The sequence below is a fragment of the Mchenga conophoros genome, linkage group LG15, assembly GCF_057382185.1.
Source record: "Mchenga conophoros isolate Kocher_MC1m ecotype Shallow Benthic linkage group LG15, M_conophoros_male_GT1.1, whole genome shotgun sequence".
Lineage (NCBI taxonomy): Eukaryota > Metazoa > Chordata > Actinopteri > Cichliformes > Cichlidae > Mchenga > Mchenga conophoros.
The window spans coordinates 26519391-26540619 of NC_140540.1; the positions used below are offsets into that span (position 1 = coordinate 26519391).

At 44.6% G+C, this 21229-nt stretch overlaps 1 protein-coding gene across 1 annotated transcript; it reads left to right on the forward strand.

Moving 5' to 3' along the window:
* Positions 1–1462: 1462 nt before the first annotated feature.
* LOC146558494 (claudin-20-like) lies at positions 1463–5353 on the forward strand. Its single transcript, XM_085245987.1, has one exon. The coding sequence runs from the start codon at positions 2078–2080 to the stop codon at positions 2894–2896; it is 819 nt and encodes a 272-aa protein (XP_085102113.1). The 5' UTR covers positions 1463–2077; the 3' UTR covers positions 2897–5353.
* Positions 5354–21229: the final 15876 nt, after the last annotated feature.

Here is a 21229-nt window from a genome sequence, read left to right on the forward strand (position 1 = left end):
TTATTATTATTAGTAGTAGTATTAGTAGTAGTATTATGTCACATGAAAGGAGTCGGCCTTCATCTGTTACTTTTGTAATATGACCTTAACCTGCATCAGTTTTACTGACATCATTTGTTTATTAGCATCTCGCCTCTGTCTGTTTTATATTTTGAATATTTTAATATTTTATTTTAAAGTTTCACACTCTCCTTTATAAAACACATGATTTATGTATGATATAAAATTATTAAGTTATTTTTTTTTAACAGGGCAAATTAAGTATATAATAAATATAAATAAATCTGAAATTATGGAAATACAATAAATATTATTGTATTTATTCACTCTGCAACTCTGTGCAGAGTGAATAAATATTTTTACACGAGTTCCTTAAACAGACGTTTACAAAAAGAGATTAAATTGTTCTTTTATCACTTTATTAAAATGATTCAGTAGATTTAGTTCTTTTCCAACCACAATTAGATCCCCAAAAAACCTGCATAGAAAAATGAACATATTGTGTTAATGTCACCAAATATTAAATATTCAACACGGAAAGCCTGAGTAGGCGAGGTCACCTGTGTCACCTGCCGTCGTCGGTGATGATGTCACAGCGGCTCGTGTTCCGAAGGCCAGATTTGGGCCAGGGAGCAGAAATGTGCCCACATCAACGCCGCAGCACCTCGCCGTGTGACCATGGTGATGACATCACCTCTGCGGTTCTCTGGTGGGAAACGCAATCGACTCTATTGTGTTTTTATCCATTTCTACTGTTTCTGTATCAACAGAACAACATTAATTACGCGGTGATGATGGCGGCAGTGACGCTAGTGTGTCTTTAAACTTGTGTTTTCCCACCGGCTGCAGAAACCCGACATATGTTTACAGGAAGCCGGTCGTGTCTGTGCAGGTCTGAGCTGATAAAGCCAGACTGAGGATTATGGTAATAACAGGCTGCCACCGACTGACTGACTATAGAACGGGTGGGCGGGCTGCAGACTCTTATCAGCGTGTTGCAGTGGGCGATTCTTCACGTGGTCACGTGACGGGCGACACCTCGGCTCACAATGCAGCCCCATAAAGAGAAACTGCTCCACGGTTTTATCTCCAAACCAGAGAAAATGACTCAACGCCGCAGCGTGATTGTTTTAAAAATGTGGCATGTTCAAAAGCGAGGACTCAGACATCACATGTGATTGCTGATAATCAGTAATTACATTTTCCTCCGTGGTTATTGTCAGCTTCAGAGGGGGTGCTGTGTTTTTTCAAAAGCCTGCGAAAGTCCCAAAAAAAACAAACTGAGACAAAAATGTAAAGAAAAGAAAGTGAAACAAACATTTTGAGGTAAAAATCAGATTTCGTGCAGTCAGAGGAGAATATTTCAGCGGCGTTGTGGAGCTGACGCACCCCGCCATCAACTCATCAGATAAGAACGCCGCTCTGCAGCTCCTTCGGCCGAGCCAGTGACCTTCAGGTGATGGAGGCGGAAACACATTTCCTGGAGCAGACTTTTTTCAGAAGGACAGTTTCTTCTGTTCACAGTGAGATTGCGGAGAGGACGCCTTGTGTTTCCTTTCAGGACGCAGAATGGGATGAAACTGTATGTACAGTTGCCAAGGAGACAGCAGGCAGAGGGGTAGTTAGAGGCTGTTCACCAACACGCCCTCTGTTTTCATTCACGTCGCTTCCCTGCTTCATCTCCAGCAGTCACTTGAGGAGACGCTGGCAGAGCCCGGTGAACTTTTCAGAGGAGTACTCCTGTTCGTGGTCCGGTGCTTACTCCATCCAGGAGACAACTTCACTCCAGCAGAGTTCCGAGTTTCTGCTCTGTGTCTTTGCAGAGGGAGCGCTGCTGCAGCTTTAAAGGGACATAATTGAGTGTCAGTGATCACCACATCAGCTAATGCAGGCAATCATCGAGCTCGACCCCCAAACAGAGACACAGATTCCCATCAGCAGCCTCAGCTGTGTGCCCGTCACGCTCCCACGCTCACTTCAATTCTCATTTCTCTTCTGGTTGCAGCTCGCTGGAGCCTGAGCTGAGGAATTATCTGCTGTCAGGACCTGCCCGGGACAGAAGTAGGGGGGGTGAGCCATGCTGTCCGCCGCTATTCAGATCCTGGCATTCGCCCTGGCACTCCTGGGCGTCCTCGGTGCTGTCGTGGCCACCCTGATGCCCAACTGGAAGGTGAGCATCAACGTGTGGACCAGCATCATGACCCCGATATCGCAGATGCAGGGTCTGTGGATGGATTGCGTGTGGTACAGCTCCGGCATCTTCAGCTGTACCGTAAAGAACTCGGTGCTGTCGCTGCCGCCGCACCTGCAGGCCGCGCGGACTGGCATGGTCCTGTCCTGCGTAGTGGCGCTGTTCGGACTCTGTCTCGCCACTTTGGGGCTCAAATGTACTCGCTGGGGGGGCAGCCACAGAGCAAAGGGGCACACAGCCATCGCTGCGGGGGGCTGCTTCATCCTGGCCAGCCTCCTCTGCCTCGTACCCGCGTCCTGGTTCACCAACGAAGTCATCACTGCCTTCCTGACCACAGACCTACCGGACAGCAGTAAATATCAGCCCGGCGGAGCTCTGTGCGTCACGTTCATCTCTGCTGGATTCCTCCTGGCCGGGGGGGTCATTTTTTGTTTGTCGTGTCCCGGAAAGAGAACGAGGCGACCGGATTGCGCTTCCCCCGCCGACCCCGACAGATTCACGCTGCACCCAGATGAGCGGAGGAGGCGGGGGCTGCAAGTAGAACGCAATCAGCCGAAAAACAGAAAGAAGACGGTCCAGCTGCAGGTAGACAGCGTGAAGCTGGAGAAACCCACGCCGCGCAAGAGACAGGAGCATCACTCGTCTCCATCCAAACTCCCTCAAACAGACATCAAGGACAGCTACAGCCTGCAGGAGTACGTCTGAAGCTCACGGCTGTACTGAAACGTGGAGCTGAAGCTGAGGCGCTCTGGCTCGTTTGGAGGGGGAGGTGTGTGTACATGGGAAAATTACCAAATGTTGGAAATTACAGATTGTGGGTTGAGTCGAAAGTCTCAGCAGCAGAGAGAAAAAATCTGCAGACTGTAAATCCTTTAAAAACTGCCTGCCACAGCTTTCTGATACCAAAGGCCTAAAGGCAAAAATACTGAACCTGCTGACTATGAGAAAAGAAAAAAAAAACAGACATTCAAGCTGTGACTGAAATGGAAAAGCCATCATTTGACTTTATTTTCCAGCTGCAGCTGCAGTCTGCCTTCATACACTCAGCCATGCACTAACAGGGCCGGCCCAAAGCTTTCTGGGGCCGTGACAGGACTTTAAAAGCCAAACCCCCCACCACACACACACCAAACGCTGCATTACACTTCAGAAAGAAATGTTGGCCATACATTTTAATAATACTGTGTAGATGATGTTTATGTGATGTTCAGATACATCATCGGATTGTGAATCTAAAATTTTAAAATAATGTCAAAAAGTTGAAAAAAAACCCTGTTTGTTTGAATCAGCACATCCAGCTGAGGCTGTTAGTTTGGCAGATTTAAACTAAAGCCTGACCTCAGAGTGAGGCTCAAAGTCACCCGTCACTTCATACTGTGAAGTCTAAGTCGTTCATTTTGCTGTACATATCACACAAAGTGATAATTATTGGTGATCAAACTTAAGAACCATCAACATCAAAATGACATATTTTTCCCCCTGTGGTGCTGCATGTTCCTAAAAAACAGAAATAAATCAAAAGATCACACTAACAGTTCAGGATCATCTTATTTTAAAACATGCAGCCGATCAAAAAAAGCTTTAAGCAGTTTCATCACCACAGCAACAGCTCCGCCTGCTTGTCACTGTTTGTTCAGTGTGAATGAAACACGCCGAGTGCTTTCAGATCCATGACATCCACATTTAAAAAACAAGAGTAAGAACAGGATTGGATCATCTGCAGCTAGTTTTCAGTAATATCCAGTAAACAGGCTGATTCCAAATCAGCTGTTTGTTATCACAGAAAAAACACTTTGACAAGTCCAAGTGATTCTATCAGTGTTTTTATAATTACTGAGAAAGTAATCACTAGGTTTCTCAAAGGGCTGAACTTTTAGTCACAGAATATTAAAACTGTGGAACATATGAAGGGAATTTTAAAACACCTTAAAACGTCTAAAAACAGCCGAACAAACTTGATGAATTTTGCTACTTTGTATATTTTTGAGGTCCTCGAAGTTCAAACCCAGAAAATCTGTAATTTAATTTAATGTAACTCATTTTATCCACTTCACTCATTTTTACTTGGTTACACAGACACTTCCTCCATGTATATCATGGCATGAAATGCAGCAACAATATTCATTTTAATATTTTGTCAGTAGCATTCTTGCTCATCACTGTGTGTGATAATTGCTTCATACCAGCTGCTAAGCTAATTATGCTAATAAAGCTGACTGTAGCTGTTTTGCTAGATAACAGCACAGCCGTGAACCACAATGAAATCTGCCACAGAACGTTAGCAGCATTAGCAATATTAGCAACAGTCGACTCGCCTAACAAGAAATTAGCAAATAACAGCATGTTAGCTAATGTCACCCATAAAACTTTATTAGAATTCAATGATAAAGTGAATAAAGTGACTAAAAGTCATTGAATGGCATCTTCCATGAGTCTGGTTCTGATTTTGATGGACAATGATTTTTGTTTTGTTTAGTTCCTTCTCTTTTTTCTTCTTTAACACAAGGAGATGGTGAGTTAAAAAAAAATGTATGTCATAGCTCACCCTGCTCATGGTCCATCATAGTTCACAGATTATTGTCTGTAACATCACAAACATCACCTTTGGCACAATTTCTGAAAAGACCCATTAACTGATAACTGTGTGCAAGTTTCATTAAAATCATATCAAAACTGTAGAAGACGTAGGAATCGCTGTGAGTTCTCACTGGTCCTTCGGCCAGATGAGCTAAAGAACAATTTTAAAAACTATGTGGTGAGAATAAAATTATTAAACAAAAGTTTATTTTAAAAAACTGTTGCCTAAGTAATATTTTATTTTAGTTTATTTGTATTTTCCATCTAATTATTTGAGACTTTTGAGTTGATTTAATCTGTAATGCACAAAAAAAGCTGCCTTACTTCATGAGAAATATCCTGTGATTCACAGCAAATCTTTCTGGGAGGATTAGCGACACCAGTAAAATAAAGTGTTAAGCACTGCTATAATATCAGTGTCCAAAAAGAAGAAAATCAGGTGCATAGTTCCATCTGGTCATGTGCCCCCTGCTGGTCAGAGGCTGTGGTTTCAGATTGAGTTCATGCTGTCAGTGATTCAGTTGCTGTTTAAAGTTAGTGAACGGTGCTGTTGAACAGATTGTGCCTGAAGCAATAAAAACAATGACGAGCTTCTTGATTTCAGTGTGTTTGTAGATTTAAAGTCCAAATCCAAAGCATCTACCCAAAAACATCCACTCCACATTTTCCTGATGTTTTGGGGGGAGGTGAGAGGTGCACAGCAGCATGGAGAGAGGTAATGATGCTCTTTGCTTTCCCATTATCCTCTCACCACGGATGGATGCACACAGCACACAGACCCCCTCCACAGCATCCCGTGTCAGCTGAATGAGAAAGACATGAAGTCATTTTCTGGATGTAAATTAAACCCTGATGGAGACTGGAAGCTCCGCAGTCTCATGTGCATTTGGTGGGCGAAGTGTCCTTTAACCTGAGTGAGCTGTCAGTCACATGATCACCCATCAAGGAAAAGAGCACTGAGCTGAACGCCCATGCTGTCGATTTGTCTGCAGAAGCATTTCAGTGTCAAACCCTTGAGGAACAAGTTCATAAAGAAAACATTACACATTCATGAAAAGATCAGAACCCAGCAAACAAAGGCTGAAACAGCAGCGCTTCTCCCTCAGTGCAATCACATTACAACCATATCTGAAAAATGTGGTTGGCTTAGTTAGTGAGGATGATTTGACCTTTAGATAAAGGACAAATATGTGTAAATCCTTAATGTACAGTTCCTGCACTACTAGAACTTGGATAAAACACAACACAAGTCACACCAGGATACTTACTGCTGTATAACTGTAGAGAAAGAGTATACATTTTATTCATTATTTTGAACATGTCAAAGATTTTCAGTTCTCAGTACACCATACAGAACAATAACCAACCTGGGAGTGAGGTGTGTTTCTACCACACTGTTAGCATTTCTCTGCACAAAGTACACCAATCTGGGTTATTTTCCGCTTCAGTATCTTCGATATACTATTGCTATGTGATGTATTACTATTACTGAAGGCTGCATTACAGCCTACTAGCTGCAATTAATGATGTACAGTTCTGAAAGCAGAAAAAAAACATACTACTGATGCAGAAATCGTTTTCTATACGAGATCACTGCAAAAAGTGCAGCCTTACTAATGGCCACCGTACTGTTACTCATTTTATATTAAGATTTAAAAAACTGCAGAACTGCACATGATTATTTGCAGGTTGTTAATCCTATCCATCAAGTCTAATAGTCCGCAGTCTATGAACTAACCTCAACTAACGCCAGCTAATAAAGTTAGCTCGGTGGCGAGTAGCCTTCAGCAATACTAATAAATCATGCAGCAATAATACATTTATGTAGCTGTAAAAAGCGTGACTATATAAGTAATCCAAAGTATTCAGAGTACGTTACTCACATTGAGTAACATAACGGAATACGTTACAAACTAAATTTTGGGTCATGTATTCTGTAATCTGTAGTGGAATACATTTTAAAAGCAACCTTCCCAACAGTGTCAATGACCTGAAGAGAGCTGGGGCCACAGTAAGGTTATTGGTTTTTAAATCTTTAAATGGTCTGGCTCCTGTGTACTTATCTGACTTGCTGAAGCCACATGTTCCTCCTCGCTCGCTCCGTTCAGCTGAGCAGCTGCTGCTGTCGGTCCCTAAGTCGCGGCTGAAATGCAGAGGAGAACGTGCCTTTTCAATTGCGGCTCCGATGCTCTGGAATAACCTTTCCCTCTAAATTAGACAAGCATCATCAGTGCAGGTCTTTAAATCCAGATTGAAAACCTATTTTTATTCCCTGGCTTTTAACTCTGTAGGAAACTGACACCTTCTTATTTATTTTATTGTATGTAATGATTTTATGGTATTTTTAATTTGGTTGTTGTTTTGATCTGTGTTGTTCAGCACTTTGGTCTGCCTGGTGCTATACAAATAAACGATGATGATGATGATGATATTAGTAACACACTACGTTATCATGGATTAAAATCCGGCAGCGCTTGAAAGGTCCCCCTTCTTAAGCCAGCACATGTCCAGTCCTGTCTAAAGTTTGCCAGAGACCATCTGCATGATCCAGTACAGGATTGGGAGAATGTCATGTGGTCAGATGAGACCAAAATAGAAGTCTTTGGTATAAACATTGAAGATGAAACATGGCTGGATCTTCCAGTATGACAATGATCCACACCGCCTATAGGGAACGAAAGAGTGGCTACATAAAAAGCATTTCAAGGTTCTGGAGAGGCCTAGCCAGTCTCTAGACCTCAATCCAATAGAGAATCTGTGGAGGGAGTTGAAAGTCTGTGTTGCCCAGTGACAGCTCAAAACATCACAGCTCTTGACCAGATCTGCATGAAAGAATGGGTCAAAATACTAGCTATGGTGTGTGTAAACCTGGTGAAGCAATTTTACATTACATATTGAGGTGAACTGTTATTGACCAAATACTTATTTTCTGCACCATTATACAAATAAATTCTTTAAAAATCATACAATGTGATATCCTTGTCATGGTCCTGGGTCTACGACGCAGTGTTTTGAGTTTTATGCTGTTATTGATCTTTGATTTCATCATAAGTTTTCACTGCTAGTCTCTTGGTTTTGGTTTTTAGTATTTCTAACTCCCTAGTTCTTTAGTATATCGTGATTTCTAGTTTTTAGGTTTTGTTTATGTGCCTTCCCTGTGTTCTGTGTTATGTCTACTCTGTGCCTTCCTGTCCCACGTTTCAGATCTCTGTGTTCTCTGTGTCTTTTTTGTCATCCTTGCCTCAGTGTTTGTGTGTTTCTTGTTTTAATTTGAAAGTCCAGGTCCTATGTCAGTGTATTCTGTTTTGCATCCTCCCTGTCTCGTCACGTCTAATTAGATCCAAGCTGTTTTTCCCTCCTGTGTCCCATTCCCTGGTTACTCCCTTGTGTATTTGAGCCCTGTGTTTTCCTTGCTCTTTTTCATTTTGTACCCTCTCCGTTCTGTTTTTACCTCTGTGTTTTTGGTAGCTTTCTAAATCTCTGTTCACAGTTTTGTTTTCTAGTTTCCCCAGTTTTATAGTTAGTGCTTTGTGTTTTAAGTTTCTAGTTTTAGTTTCATGTTCGAGTTTTTGCCAGCAAATAAAGCTGCCACTTTGAGTATAATTTTTGCCATCTGAGAGTCCTGCATTTGGGTTCTTGCTCCTGCCCGCGGGAAACTACATGACAATCCTGGATTTCTTTTTTACTTTCTGTCTCTCACAGTTGAAGTGAACCTACGCTGAAAATTACAGACCTCTGGGACAACTTGTACAATCGGTGGCTGCCAAATGCTTTTTTTGCCCCACTGTATAGAAATCTATTTAAAAACTTGTTTCGAGTTAAATATATTGTTAGTTATTTGGCAAATATTAGACTGAATTGATGTTTTTACACCCAAATTTGTGTCAGCACATTGGACTTACTGAATATTCAGAAAATAATTAAGCCTTTTAATATGCAACATCAAATATTTATTTCAATAGCTGTTATTCACATATGCACTACGCACTGCTCAGTTTGTCACTTATAGTCTGTATCGTTTCTTAATACTTTCGTTAATACTTTCTGTAACTTGTGTTTTCTTACTTTTTATTTATTGGAGCTGAGGATCACAAGTTCGATTCCCGCTTGGGGTGTCTGTATCCAGTAAGGGTCCTAAGGCTAGACCCCCCCCCCCCCCCCATGCTAAGTGAGCCTACCACTGGCTACCAAGTGTTCTCTTCAAACAGGACACCTGAAAAACAAAAAATGTCATATTTAACGATATGTTCACACTTAATAATATCCAGAGTACCTTTTAGTTAGAATCACTGCCTTGTGGTAGTTTTGCCTCAGCCAAATGGTTAAGGTGTGGTTTACATCCATGTCTGTCCACTTATGGTACAGTATACAGTAGTCAGTTATAGCCAAACACCTTTGATTACTGAATTACATTCACTTCATTAATGAAGTGAATGTAATTCACATTTGTGTGAACATTTGTCCGAGATTAACTCTTTGGGCTCTTTACCTTACAATATAACATACTTGAGTCAAAATTTGTTGACTGTTTAAGTGGTGCTACATGAATAAAACTAAACAGATCTAAAGAAGATGTTCCTGAACTTTGGGTTTATTCGAACAGGACGGATGGATAACCACAGGACTTTTCCCCATATGATAACTAAAACACAAAATAAATTAAGACAGATCACTGTTCCAAACTTAAAGATAAAAGAGCATTTACTGGACTTGTTTTGTCAGTGAGGAGCAAAGTACAATTAAAAGTGCTTGTTCTGATGAAAAGTTAAACTGTAAACAGCAGCGTAGTGAATAAGGATCTGTGTCCTCGAATCCTCAGCAGTGACACTTAAACATCATAGTTCAAAATCCTTAATGCACACCTTTTCTCTCCACTGTGTTCAAATGCTCTTACCGGTTTAAGTAGAGGAAAAAGTCTGACATATTTCATGACCATTAAATGTTAGACAAGGCTCTGAAGACGAGGTTACAAACAAAAACCTCTGCTTGTGCGCACACACCCTAAATCACAACAAATAAGACAATAGTAAGACAAATTACTACAAAGTGACACGAGAGGCTGGAGAAGAGTAAGCATAAAGTGACACGTTGTGAGTGCACAATTTCTCTTGTTACCACTCTTCATATACCAGTGTGACAAAGTCCTGAATGCAGCCTGCATGTTATAGTGTAAATAAAATACACTCAGCTTTTCCTTGGATTTTCAGAGTTGCTCAGTTCATACAGGAACTGCAGCAGTCGGGATTAACGTGTCGCTGTGTTGCTCCTCCATCTCAGCCATTGAGACTAGTCGCAATTTATTCTGAGGAAAAAAAGAGAAACAACAAGACATTTTTACCTTGAACATAAACAACATAAACAAAAGAAGGATTAGGGCTGTGCGATATGATGATATATATCAGATGACGATATAAAAATGTCTATCATTTCATATTATATGCTATTGTTTTTATTTTATGGTGTTGCAAAATATAACAATATTTTTTTCATGGTTTTGATGGTCACTGTAGTTGCTATATTATTTCTTAAAGTTCTCTCCTTCTCTTACGCGTACTTTCATTACCAACAATGGCGGTAAAACCATCCGCTGTCCGCTTGTTTATTTTCCACATAAACCTTTCACAATAAAGCTCAAGTTTCTGTTGACACTTTTTAAAATAAACTGAAATGATATACATTATTCTCAAACATAAAATTTCAGAATATGCATCAAACAAATGACCTCAAATAAAAACATCAAGTAACTATAAATGGCGCTTGCAGTCACCACGCTGATGAAGGCACAGAGAATACCAGCATGGCCAGCAAGGATGAGGCAGAACCAGCTAGCTCCAAACAAGAAGGACCAGTCAAAACAAATCGAGGACCTTATTGCTAAACGAGGGGCTATCTCTGTAGCATGGACATGGTTTGTGTCATGGTCCCTGTGCCTCACCAGCTGATTCTGTATTAGGCAACATGTTTTCTCTCTCTCTCTCTCTCGCTCTCTCTCTCTCTCTCTCTCTCTCGATGCTCATTATGGGCTCCCGCCCCTGGCCCACGCACCTGCTGCCGATCGGGATAATCACAAGGCCGATTTAAGACAGCAGCACTGTGTCACTCGTCGCTGGATCGTTGAGTTATCAGCGTCAGTCGCTCAGTAGATTGTAAATAAGGATCTGTGAGTTCGTTCCGTCTGTTCGCCTCTAACTATAATCTCTGTGTACAGATCTATCCCGGACCTTTCCCTGCCTGCCTGTCATCCCGTGGATGAGTGAGTGGATGGTGTTTCCCCAGTGTGGGGAGTGAAGAGAGAGAGCCTTTGGAGGACGTCAGATTCCCGTCTTTTCCCTCACATACCCCGGAACCCTGGACCCCCCTCCCCTCCCTCCAGCACTTTGTAAATAGCATCACCTGGTGTCGTTGTGTAAATAAAATCTGTAAATCCTGTAAGGAGTCCCGGTCTGCGCCTGAGTCCGTTAACTGAAACCTGACAGAACGATCCAGCCATCATGGACTCAGCAGGTCGGGACCCAGCCGCTCAGGACCCTGTTGCTCAGGCACTCATCGCTCAGGGAGCTGCTCTGGCTCGACATGAGCAAATGCTCGAGCGGCTCCACCACGAAATGGCGGCGCTTACACAGGCGGTCGCTCGCTTAACACCTCTGGAGAGTGATCCCCGGCCGGCGGCTCCCGCCCCCCAGGAGCCTGCGCCTGCCGCTGCGAGCGCACCTCCGGCACCTCTGCCACCCTCGGACGGACCCCTGCCCACGCCGGAACCTTTTACGGGTGAGTCGGACAAGTGTGCTGGTTTTCTGGCTCAATGTACTCTTGTGTTCCGTGAGCAGCGGCGCTTCCATAACAACGACGGTGCCAAAATAACCTTTTTTGTCCAGTTGCTGCGGGACCGGGCTTTAAAGTGGGCTCAGGTCGTGCTTAGCTCGGATCCCGGGATTGCCTATGCTGATTTCCTGTCTAAATTCCAGACCGTGTTCAATAAAGGCTCAGGCGCTGAAGTCGCCGCGCTTCGTCTGCTGAACTACAAACAAGGGAAGCGGAGCATGTCTGACTATTCTATTGATTTTTGGATTTTGGCTGAAGAGACAGGCTGGGGCCCGGAGGCCTTACGGAGTGCACTGCTCAATAATGTTCGTGAAGAGGTGAAAGATGAACTCATTATGCGAGATCTCCCCCACTCTCTCACCGAGTTAATGGCTTTATGTATTAAGGTGGATGACCGGCTGCGAGCTCGTCGTCTGCCGCGGCACTACAATTCCCAGGAGGCCACGGGGCAGTGGAGGGCTGGCTCCACCTCGGAGCCCAGCTCTTCCCGGCAGGCAGAGAGCGCAGACGGAGGAGAGCAACCCATGCAGATTGGAGGCTCGCATCTCTCCGCCGCGGAACGCCAGCGCCGTATCTCTGCCGGTGAGTGCCTCTATTGTGGCCACAAGGGACATGTGGTCGCCTCTTGCCCATCTCGAGCAAAAGGTCGCGCCCACCAGTGACAGTAGGAGTGCTGGTGGGCGGTCTCAGCCAAGACAAATCTCCTCCACGGTTAATGCTGTCTGCCCAGCTCACGGTCAACACCAAAGGTCATGCTCTCTCCGTTTTAATAGATTCAGGGGCGGAACAGAATTTTATTGACTCTGAGTTAGCAGACCGCCTTCAGCTAGGGCAGGAACCTCTTCCCCACACTTTGCATGTCACTGCTTTGTCCGGCCAGCGCCTACCTGACATTACTCACGTCACTGAGCCCGTTATTCTTACTCTGTCTGGCAACCATACTGAGGAAATATGTTTTTTTGTGTTTAAGGCCACTCGGACGCCCCTCGTTCTCGGGCACCCCTGGCTTCGTCAACACAACCCGTGCATTAATTGGCTTACGGGACGCATTACGGGGTGGGGAGAGGAATGCCATATGACCTGCCTTAAATCCGCCTCACACACCAGCCTCCCTCGCCAAGTCGACCGCGCCCTCCGATTTGTCCGGAGTGCCCCCTGTTTATCATGATCTCGCCAAAGTGTTTCGCAAGGACCGGGCCCAGTCGTTGCCTCCTCACCGACCGTACGATTGCGCTATCGACTTACTCCCTGGCGCGCCATTGCCTACTAGCCGTCTCTACAGCATCTCTCTACCGGAGCGAGAGGCTATGGAGTCATACATCTCAGAGTCCCTCGCCGCCGGCTTGATCCGCGCATCCTCATCGCCAGTAGCAGCAGGGTTTTTCTTCGTCGAGAAAAAAGACAAGTCTCTCCGCCCGTGCATCGACTACCGTGGATTAAATAACATAACCATCAAAAACAAATATCCACTCCCACTTCTGACCTCTGCTTTTGAGCTGCTCCAGGGGGCGACAGTTTTCAGCAAATTGGACTTGAGGAGCGCATATCACTTAGTTCGGATCCGAGAGGGCGACGAGTGGAAGACCGCCTTCAATACTCACCTTGGACACTTTGAATACTTGGTTATGCCGTTCGGCCTCTCTAATGCTCCTGCAGTTTTTCAAGCACTCGTTAATGATGTTTTGAGGGATTTCATCAACAGGTTCGTCTTCGTCTACCTCGACGACATCCTGATCTTCTCCAAATCACTGTCAGAGCATGAGACCCACGTCAGACAGGTCCTGCAACGCCTGCTGGAAAATCGGTTGTTCGTAAAAGGTGAGAAATGTGTCTTCCACGTGTCCACAGTTGCCTTCTTAGGCTACGTCATCGAGCAGGGAGACCTACGTCCTGACCCAGCTAAGGTGAAAGCCGTGGTGGAGTGGCCTGAACCCCCAACCGACGGCAGCTGCAGCGGTTCCTCGGCTTCGCTAACTTCTATAGGAGGTTCATCCGGGACTATAGCAAGGTAGCTCTGCCTTTAACACAATTGACCTCTCCCAAGGTTCCTTTTCAGTGGAACGATGCTGCCCAATCAGCCTTCCTGGAGCTGAAAGAGCGATTCGCCTCAGCACCCATTCTGGTCCAGCCCGACCTAACCCTGCAGTTTGTGGTGGAGGTGGACGCATCTGACACGGGAGTAGGAGCGGTCCTCTCGCAACAGAGGGATGGTAAGCTCCACCCGTGTGCCTTTTTCTCCCGTCGTCTCACCCCCGCAGAACGCAACTACGACATTGGCGATCGGGAACTTCTTGCCATCAAGCTCGCCTTGGAGGAGTGGAGGCACTGGCTGGAGGGCACTGCCCAACCGTTCATCGTTTGGACAGACCATAGGAATCTGGCATATCTGCAAACCGCAAAGAGGCTTAACGCCAGACAAGCAAGGTGGGCTCTGTTTTTTACACGGTTCCACTTTTCAATCACTTACAGGCCAGGATCCCGCAACGTCAAGCCGGACGCTCCCATCCTCCCGGCCACCTGTGTGGTGGGGGCTGTCTCCTGGGAGATCGAGTCGGCCATTCGCGAGGCTCAGAGAGCCGAACCGGATCCAGGAGGCGGCCCTGCGGGGCGCCTGTTCGTTCCCCAACCTGTCAGGTCTCAGGTATTACAATGGGCACACACAGCCCGTTTCTCCTGTCACCCAGGAATACACCGCACAATTACTTTCCTGCAGCGCTACTTTTGGTGGCCCACCCTGAGCCGGGACGCCAAAGAATACGTCTCCGCGTGTACAACCTGCGCTCGAAACAAGACCCCAAACCAGCCACCCTCGGGTCCGCTTCATCCCTTACCCACGCCTACCAGACCATGATCCCATGTTTCTCTGGATTTTGTGACCGGCCTCCCGCCATCTGCAGGTAATACGGTCATACTCACGATCATTGACCGCTTTTCTAAGGCGGCTCACTTTGTTGCTCTGCCCAAGCTGCCTACAGCATTGGAGACTGCTCGCCTGCTCACCACCCATGTCTTTCGCCTGCACGGCATTCCAGATGACATCGTGTCTGACCGGGGTCCTCAATTCACGTCCCGTGTGTGGAGGGAGTTCTGCACCTCATTGGGATCTAAGATCAGTCTCTCCTCTGGTTATCATCCGCAGAGCAATGGCCAGTCCGAACGGGCGAACCAGGAGTTGGAGGCGGCCCTGCGCTGCGTCGTCTCTTCCAACCAGGCCGTCTGGAGCGAGGAACTGCCCTGGATCGAGTACGCCCACAACAGCATGACCTCCTCCGCCACGGGCCGGTCCCCTTTCGAAGCTTCTCTGGGGTTCCAGCCACCTCTTTTTCCCTCCATCGAAGGCGAACACTCTGTGCCATCCGTCCGGGCGCATCTGCGTAGGTGTCGTCGGGTGTGGAAGGCCACCCGGGCTGCGTTGTTACGCACCAAGGACCGCAACAAACGCTTCGCTGACCGCCGCCGGTCCTCCGCTCCCGCCTATACTGTTGGGCAGAAGGTATGGCTTTCCACACGCTTCGTTCCCATCCGGGCGGAATCCAGGAAGCTCTCTCCTGCCTATATCGGCCCGTTCGAGATCTCGGCTTTGGTTAACCCTGTGTCTGTTAAGCTCAAGCTGCCTCGCAACATGAAGATACACGATGTCTTCCATGTGTCTCAGGTTAAACCTCTCCGGTCCAGTCCTCTGTGCCCGCCTTCCCGGCCCCCTCCTCCTCCCCGGCTCGTGGACGGTCTGCCGGCTTACTCGATCACCCGTATCATGGATTCTCGGCGGCGGGGGCGTGGCTTCCAGTACCTGGTGGATTGGGAGGGCTATGGCTTGGAGGAGCGGTCCTGGGTCCCTCGGGCGGCCATCCTGGACCGGCGCCTGCTGCGGGCGTTCCATCGTCTGCATCCGGATAAGCCTGGTGGGTCGCCGGGGGGCTCCCGTTGAGGGGGGGGGTACTGTCATGGTCCCTGTGCCTCACCAGCTGATTCTGTATTAGGCAACATTTTCTCTCTCTCTCTCTCTCTCTCTCTCTCTCTCTCTCTCTCTCTCTCTCGATGCTCATTATGGCCCACGCACCTGCTGCCGATCGGGATAATCACAAGGCCGATTTAAGACAGCAGCACTGTGTCACTCGTCGCTGGATCGTTGAGTTATCAGCGTCAGTCGCTCAGTAGATTGTAAATAAGGATCTGTGAGTTCGTTCCGTCTGTTCGCCTCTAACTATAATCTCTGTGTACAGATCTATCCCGGACCTTTCCCTGCCTGCCTGTCATCCCGTGGACGAGTGAGTGGATGGTGTTTCCCCAGTGTGGGGAGTGAAGAGAGAGAGCCTTTGGAGGACGTCAGATTCCCGTCTTTTCCCTCACATACCCCGGAACCCTGGACCCCCCTCCCCTCCCTCCAGCACTTTGTAAATAGCATCACCTGGTGTCGTTGTGTAAATAAAATCTGTAAATCCTGTAAGGAGTCCCGGTCTGCGCCTGAGTCCGTTAACTGAAACCTGACAGTTTGGTTATGAAAAGTCTGACACAGCCCAGAAAACTGTACTATGCAAATTATGCCACAAACTAGGGCTGGGCTATATCATACCATTCACGGTAATACCGGTGTAATTTTGGGCAACGATAGGAAAATGAAATATCGCGATAGAATATGGGTAAAACGCGCATGCGCAGTGCCTATGTTTACATACGCACATGGCGGCGACGCAGAATGAGAAGAGCGAAAGCAGATCGTTAAATGAAACGGATGAACCAGAATTGCTTTGTAAAAATGCTGCAACTTCAGTGGTGTGGAACTGGTTTAGCTTTCGTCCGTCAGATACACAACAAAGCACTATTTTTGGTAGAGCATGCTAGCGGGCCGTCGTTATTACCGTGTTTTTTGGAAAATACGGCACACTTAAAATCAATCCTTTGATTTTTCTGAAAATCAACAGTGCCCCTTTTAATCCAATGGGCCTTATGTATGAATTCTGGTTGTGTTTACTGACCTTGAAATGATTTTATGTGGTACACGGCACTCGAAAGGCTGTCAAATGTTTTAGTACGACTTTGCCAAGCTACGAACCCGGACTGCTTGATGGATTGTCGGAGAATTACGGCTATCGTAGGCAGGAGCCTTGTGGAGTGATACGTACTGTGCTTCAACATAATATTACCGTATTGTGTGTGTATAACCTCTTTTTAAGTTTTGTGGATATTATACATGGTTATGCTGAGGATATGTCGGCCAGTTTCCAATGAAAATGCCTTTTGGTTAAACTGTCAGCAAGGAATTTGCATTTGCACTGTTACATTTTTATATAACTTTAATGCACATAAAAAACAGCTGCTTGTTTAAGTGAAAATACATTGATGGGGTTTTTGCACTAATAAAGTTGTGGAGTTGTAAAGTATTTTGTCTAGTGTCGTTATCGCAAATTTTCAAATGTATATAGTGATAAATATTTTTGGTCATATCGCCCTGCTCTACCACAAACTGGTCCCCACCACCACTCAAACATGACAAACCTCTTTAACCACCTACAGAAGAATCACATGAAAAAGTTTCAAGAGAGTTTATGAATGAAAAGCAAAAAAGAGCTGTCAGGTGCTCAAAATAATACTTAGACTCAAATGTTAGAACAGGCTTTTCCTCGCAGCACGCTGTGTAATAAATACTCAGAAAGAAAATGGCGGCTGTTTAAACTCATGTCTAAAAATCTATAGTTTCACGCATCGGTCAAAACACTCGACCCCAAGTACACATCGCCCAACTGAAAACACTTCACATAAGTCGAGTTACCCGAGAATCACAGAATTTACAGAAAATGCACTATTTTGTGACATATATCGTTATCAGGAGAGATATGTCTTATATTGGGATATGAGATTTTGGTCATATCACACAGCCCTACAAAGGATTATAATTCACGTAGAGTTGTATACACATAGCAGCATTCTGTTGCAACAAAAGCAGTTTATAATCAAAGTGACATACATACCTTGAAAAACTAAATCAACCACAACATTAAACTCACCTTGTTTCTGTGGAGAAGGTGATCAGGGTTTTTCTTCATTTCCTGAGACCAGCTGCTCTGGATCATCACCAACTTTTATCTTCATCTTTTTTTTCCACTCGGGGAAGTCTTTCCTTTTCTTGGCCATTGCTCTGCACTGGAAAACCAAAGTGTGTGATCAAAGGTGAAATAAGGGATATTTTTCCACTGCAGGATTTAGAGTGCTTCAAGTAGTGATAGCTGTTGATCCATTTCTCAAATAATCTCTAAGGATCTGAATTTTTAAGAAAGATTCAAATATCTCTGCTTATATTTGGCTAAAAGCTTGATACAGATATAACAGTTTATAATATGTCAGCATCCCCCACAAGACATATAAAGCCCCTGCACACCAGCACTGCGCTTACAGTATGCTTCAATCAAGATATAGTGATAGTGATTATTGATTTATTTTTGAATTCTTTAGTAATAATTATTAGTATTTAATCACATTAGCACAGTGGGGTGACAAAAATATTCCACATACAGGGAGTGCAGAATTATTAGGCAAATGAGAATTTTGTCCACATCATCCTCTTCATGCATATTGTCTTACTCCAAGCTGTATAGGCTCGAAAGCCTACTACCAATTAAGCATATTATGTGATGTGCATCTCTGTAATGAGAAGGGGTGTGGTCTAATGACATCAACACCCTATATCAGGTGTGCATAATTATTAGGCAACGTCCTTTCCTTTGGCAAAATGGGTCAAAAGAAGGACTTGACAGGCTCAGAAAAGTCAAAAATAGTGAGATCTCTTGCAGAGGGATGCAGCAGTCTCAAAATTGCAAAGCTTCTGAAGCGTGATCATCGAACAATCAAGCGTTTCATTCAAAATAGTCAACAGGGTCGCAAGAAGCGTGTGGAAAAACCAAGGCGCAAAATAACTGCCCATGAACTGAGAAAAGTCAAGCGTGCAGCTGCCAAGATGCCACTTGCCACCAGTTTGGCCATATTTCAGAGCTGCAACATCACTGGAGTGCCCAAAAGCACAAGGTGTGCAATACTCAGAGACATGGCCAAGGTAAGAAAGGCTGAAAGACGACCACCACTGAACAAGACACACAAGCTGAAACGTCAAGACTGGGCCAAGAAATATCTCAAGACTGGTTTTTCTAAGGTTTTATGGACTGATGAAATGAGAGTGAGTCTTGATGGGCCAGATGGATGGGCCCGTGGCTGGATCGGTAAAGGGCAGAGAGCTCCAGTCCGACTCAGACGCCAGCAAGGTGGAGGTGAAGTACTGGTTTGGGCTGGTATCATCAAAGATGAGCTTGTGGGGCCTTTTCGGGTTGAGGTTGGAGTCAAGCTCAACTCCAAGTCCTACTGCCAGTTTCTGGAAGACACCTTCTTCAAGCAGTGGTACAGGAAGAAGTCTGCATCCTTCAAGAAAAACATGATTTTCATGCAGGACAATGCTCCATCACACGCGTCCAAGTACTCCACAGCGTGGCTGGCAAGAAAGGGTATAAAAGAAGAAAAACTAATGACATGGCCACCTTGTTCACCTGATCTGAACCCCATTGAGAACCTGTGGTCCATCATCAAATGTGAGATTTACAAGGAGGGAAAACAGTACACCTCTCTGAACAGTGTCTGGGAGGCTGTGGTTGCTGCTGCACTCAATGTTGATGGTGACCAGATCAAAACACTGACAGAATCCATGGATGGCAGGCTTTTGAGTGTCCTTGCAAAGAAAGGTGGCTATATTGGTCGCTGATTTGTTTTTGTTTTGTTTTTGAATGTCAGAAATGTATATTTGTGAATGTGGAGATGTTATATTGGTGTCACTGGTAAAAAATAAATAATTGAAATGGGTATATATTTGTTTTTTGTTAAGTTGCCTAATAATTATGCACAGTAATAGTCACCTGCACACACAGATATCCCCCTAAAATAGCTAAAACTAAAAACTACTTCCAAAAACATTCAGCTTTGATATTAATGAGTTTTTTGGGTTCATTGAGAACATGGTTGTTGTTCAATAATAAAATTATTCCTCAAAAATACAACTTGCCTAATAATTCTGCACTCCCTGTACTAGAAATGCTGCTGATTAAAAACACAGTTAGGCCTACAGGGAAAATGTGTCTGTCTGCAAATATTAACTAAACATCTATGTGCTACAAAACAGACATAATTGTAAATGTGCTGAGGTGAAACTATACTTTCAATAATATTACCACTACAGTCTGTTAACCACCAAAATAATCTATGCTGGTCAGCTAGCTAAAAGTCTTTACTTTAGCAGCCCAAATCAGGCTAACATTAACATTTGCTAGCGTCAGCCAGGAAGGTCTGAGGCTAAAACTAGGGTTAGTGTAACTTTGCCTGAAACCCTTTAAAGTGTACAGTAGAGCCAACTGTAAAACACAGGTATTGATATAGTACTTATTAGAGTCCTAGAATAATTTCTTCCTCTCTATACAGATTAGAAGAACCATGAAGTTCTCACTTTTCCCAGTTATCTACATCGCTGACTTTTGCTAATTAGCTAGTTAGCAGTCACAGCTGTGTAATACCCAGAGAGACACAGACAGCTAACTATAAAATTTATGAAAACTGGTTCAGCCACTGAAGGGCAAAACTGGTGGTATCACAGTAAAAATTATTTTAACATTAACTAAAATGGAAAGCTTAAGTCATGTTAAACCTAAATAACGATTATTTAAAAAATGAGTCAGCAAAATATTCCTGACCAGTTAACAAATAAATTAACAATTCTTTCTAAATAAAAATGCGGAGTCTTTTGAAAAACATTATTTTAATAAAAGAAACATGAGTTTTAATACTTTCCACAGAAATTTGAAGGCAGTTTCTCCAACTCCAGAGTCCAAAATCCAGATGAAGCCTGAAAGAAGTCTAATGGCTGCTGTTACTTTTCCCTCCTTTTCGGGTTCTTTTCTGAAGCCAGACCCAACTTAACAGAAAAGCTCCTGTTAGAGAGATATGATTTTATCCATGAAAGTGCCAAGCTGGAAATTCCTACACAATGCTGAAGTCGAGAGTTCAGCAGGTCATGATCCACTGTGTCAAATGCAGCAGTCATATCCAATAAAACAAGCACTACATGTTTACCACAGTCAGCTGCTAACAAAATGTCGTTCATAACTTACTGAGAGCTGTCTCTGTGCTGTGAAATGACTTAAAGCTGGACTGAAAAGTTTCAGAAATTTGAAAATCATTTAGATAGTCCATCAGCCGAGTGTGAACAATATTTTCCAGGATCTTACTCAGAAAAGGAAGCTTAGAGATGGGTCTGAAGTTTGTCATAATTGAAAGGATGGAAAACTGCATGCTTTAACACACTTGGTATTTGACCTGACAAGAGGCTGTTCAGAATACCAGAGAACCACACGGCTTAGTGTTTGACACAAGCTTCTCAACTTCAGTGAGAGCAATTGGTTGGAAAGAAATAAGCAAACTTGAACAAGGAACATGCACAGCCAGATCAACAGAAAATAATGTATAAGGTGTCATGGTCTGGGTGAGTGCTGGGCCTTCCCACAGGGCCGGCATTTCCACCCCTGGCTGCACCTGAGTGTAATTGGAATTGCCAGCCTCTTAAGACCAGCGCTCAGACTCACACCTTGCCAGATCGTCTACAAACCTTTG

Coding starts and splice junctions, on each gene's coding strand:
- LOC146558494 (XM_085245987.1), top strand. CDS start 2,078: ATGCTGTCCGCCGCTATTCAGATCCTGGCATTCGCCCTGGCACTCCTG.